This window comes from Pseudochaenichthys georgianus, unplaced genomic scaffold (genome assembly GCF_902827115.2).
Source record: "Pseudochaenichthys georgianus unplaced genomic scaffold, fPseGeo1.2 scaffold_543_arrow_ctg1, whole genome shotgun sequence".
Classification (NCBI taxonomy): domain Eukaryota; kingdom Metazoa; phylum Chordata; class Actinopteri; order Perciformes; family Channichthyidae; genus Pseudochaenichthys; species Pseudochaenichthys georgianus.
This window is the reverse complement of record NW_027263104.1, coordinates 110,481-112,980: the sequence shown is the minus strand read 5'-3', so window position 1 is coordinate 112,980 and position 2,500 is coordinate 110,481. Positions and strand designations below refer to the sequence as shown.

At 38.4% G+C, this 2,500-nt stretch overlaps 1 protein-coding gene across 1 annotated transcript in view; it reads right to left on the bottom strand.

The window, feature by feature from the left end:
- The window catches only part of itga1 (integrin, alpha 1), a 113,042-nt gene that overhangs the window by 41,633 nt on the left and 68,909 nt on the right, over nt 1-2,500 (bottom strand). The window contains 2 exon segments of the mRNA XM_034079067.2: nt 990-1,137; nt 2,212-2,349. Of these exon segments, the coding sequence (XP_033934958.1) occupies nt 990-1,137; nt 2,212-2,349 (286 nt within the window).

Here is a 2,500-nt window from a genome sequence, read left to right as displayed (position 1 = left end):
GTGTGTGTGTGTGTGTGTGTGTGTGTGTGTGTGTGTGTGATGTATGAGACACACAGAGAGGGCCATGCATCAGACCTTTGTTTTATCCTGCAGCTGAAAGATGTCAAATAATGTCTTGAAACAAACACGTCGCCCATCTGTTGCAACACATGAACCCGTCAGCTTTCGAGCTAATCATGCAATTTAAAGAACGGTACCGTCTTTATTTTATTCGGCTCACAACAGGTGCTTGCTTTTGCATTTTAGCAGGAACACACGAGCAGAGGAAACACCGAAGCAAAAGTGTTCTTTAACACAGAAGCAAACCAGGAAGCTGCAAAAACGTTTTGCTTATCTTATCCGGCACAAGCAGTTTTCATTCATGTGACTCGTTGCCATCGTTAAGTCTGTTATAGTTCCTTTTAAAGCTGCCTTATTATGCTTTTTTGTTATTTCACATTAGTGGGTTTATTCTTGGACTCCCAAATATATGTTAAAAACATAAAAAAAAGATAGTTCTTCTCATGGTGTTGGAGCTATATATCTCTTTATATTATTTAATAGTTTAACATTTATTTTCTTGCTGTTTATAGTGTTTATTATTATCATTTATTTATATGTATTCTTAGTTAGCGTCATAAGTTAAAGTAGTTTCTATGCTTTTATTTTGAAGGCATGTTTGGGCACTGGGTGATTAGAGCACCTGGTGTAATTGTATATATTGGAGACAGGTGGGTGGTGGGAGCCAGAGCACTAGGAGGCAAACGGTTTTTTACCAGGGTGTTTCAAGCTACACAAGGGAAAGCCATAGGAAAGGCTTAAGGAACGAGATATAGGAAACCTGTTCATTGTATTTTGTTATAGGAATAAAATGCACAACGGAGAATCTTGTCTGGACCTGGATCCGCTAGCTAGTGCCTCAGCGGCTGTTAAGTTATCTGTTTTAGTTCTATATGATTTTGGCCGCTACACATGGTATGTCCTCTTTAAAATACTCCGAGTGAACTCACCGAGGTACCCGGCCAGTCCCTCGTACCCGGCCTCGGTCTCCGGGTCGTAGAAGTCGTTCTTCCCGGGAACGATGGTGCCTGCGGCCGTGTGCATCACCACGGTGCCGTTCCAGTCGTACGCTCCCACCGCTCCCAACATCACGCCGTCCTGAAGGCGCCACAAAGGGATTAGGGAGAGGTTAGGTGTTGGGAAAATACTGAATGTCCTCTTCCAATGTCAGAGTCCACATGTTGTTTTTACCGCCGCGTTTGAGTCCTCACAATCTCTCAAGCAATCTGACCGAAGAGCGTGCATCAGACAGGATGCTCTCTAAAGGATTCTTTATTTAACTAATTCAATATTAATATATACAAGTCAGTTGAAGCAGAAGGGGAAGAAAGCATTTAGTTGCTCATAAAGTAAATCCTCCTCCTGCGAGTTATTCAATTACATCGTTTTGGGTCAAATCTCAGGGGCGAAATAACTCGAAACTCTCAGATGAAAAACGGGTTCAAAATAAAAACACATGTAACAAAAAATAATTATTTAAAAACGAAACGCCTTCAGTTGGGAAGTCGTTCTACAGAATTTGGCATGTTTTAATTCGTAATGAATATACAGTATGTTATTGCAAAGTGCATTTAAAACTGTAAGTCACTCGTTTTTACGAAAATGTCCAACACCACTTGATCGTAGAGCTGCTCGATTATGGCAAAAATCATAATCTCGATTATTTGGGTCAATAATTGTAATTGTGATTATTAAATGACTTAAAACATCCATTTATTGGAGAACAAACATTTGAACAGTATGTTTTTAACAGTTGATTACCCTGAACTTTAAGTATAATTCAACTGAAAAAAAAAAATTCTTTGAAAAAAAAAGTAATAATAATAAAAAAATAATCGTTTTATTTCGATTACATTGTTTTCGTAATCGTTGCAAGCCATAATCGCGATTAAAATACGATTAATTGAGCAGCCCTACTTGAATGCAGCACAAATGGCGTCAAAAGGATTTCACAATGTTAACAAAATGAAAACATAATGCCTGTATCCGACCGGAGATTCAAACTCAAACACTTGACTGTAAACAAATAAAATAAACTTTACTTTTAAAACAAAATCTCTAAAAAGTTAACTTTGGTTTCTAAAAATGTGATTCAGTCTGCTTTAGGGGTTCTACATTAAGTCACTGTGTTAAACTGATACGGTATTTATATTAAATTAGTTTTAGACTCACTTTAGAGTTGTGAGCACTGAACCCGGCCTGGGACATCTCCATCTCGAAGGAGGAGGTGAAGTTTCCGGTTGTAGCTGAGGATGGAACGGATCATTTTAACATTTATGTACAAACATAATGAAAGTTAGAATCCCATTTCTTACATCAGTGATTTGTTGTTGGAGCAGCACAGCATTTGTCTGGAGAATGTACGTACTGTTAGGTAGATGGATGAGATGGATGAGATGGATGAGATGAGATAGATAGATAGATAGATGGATGGATGGATGGATGGATGGATGGATGGATG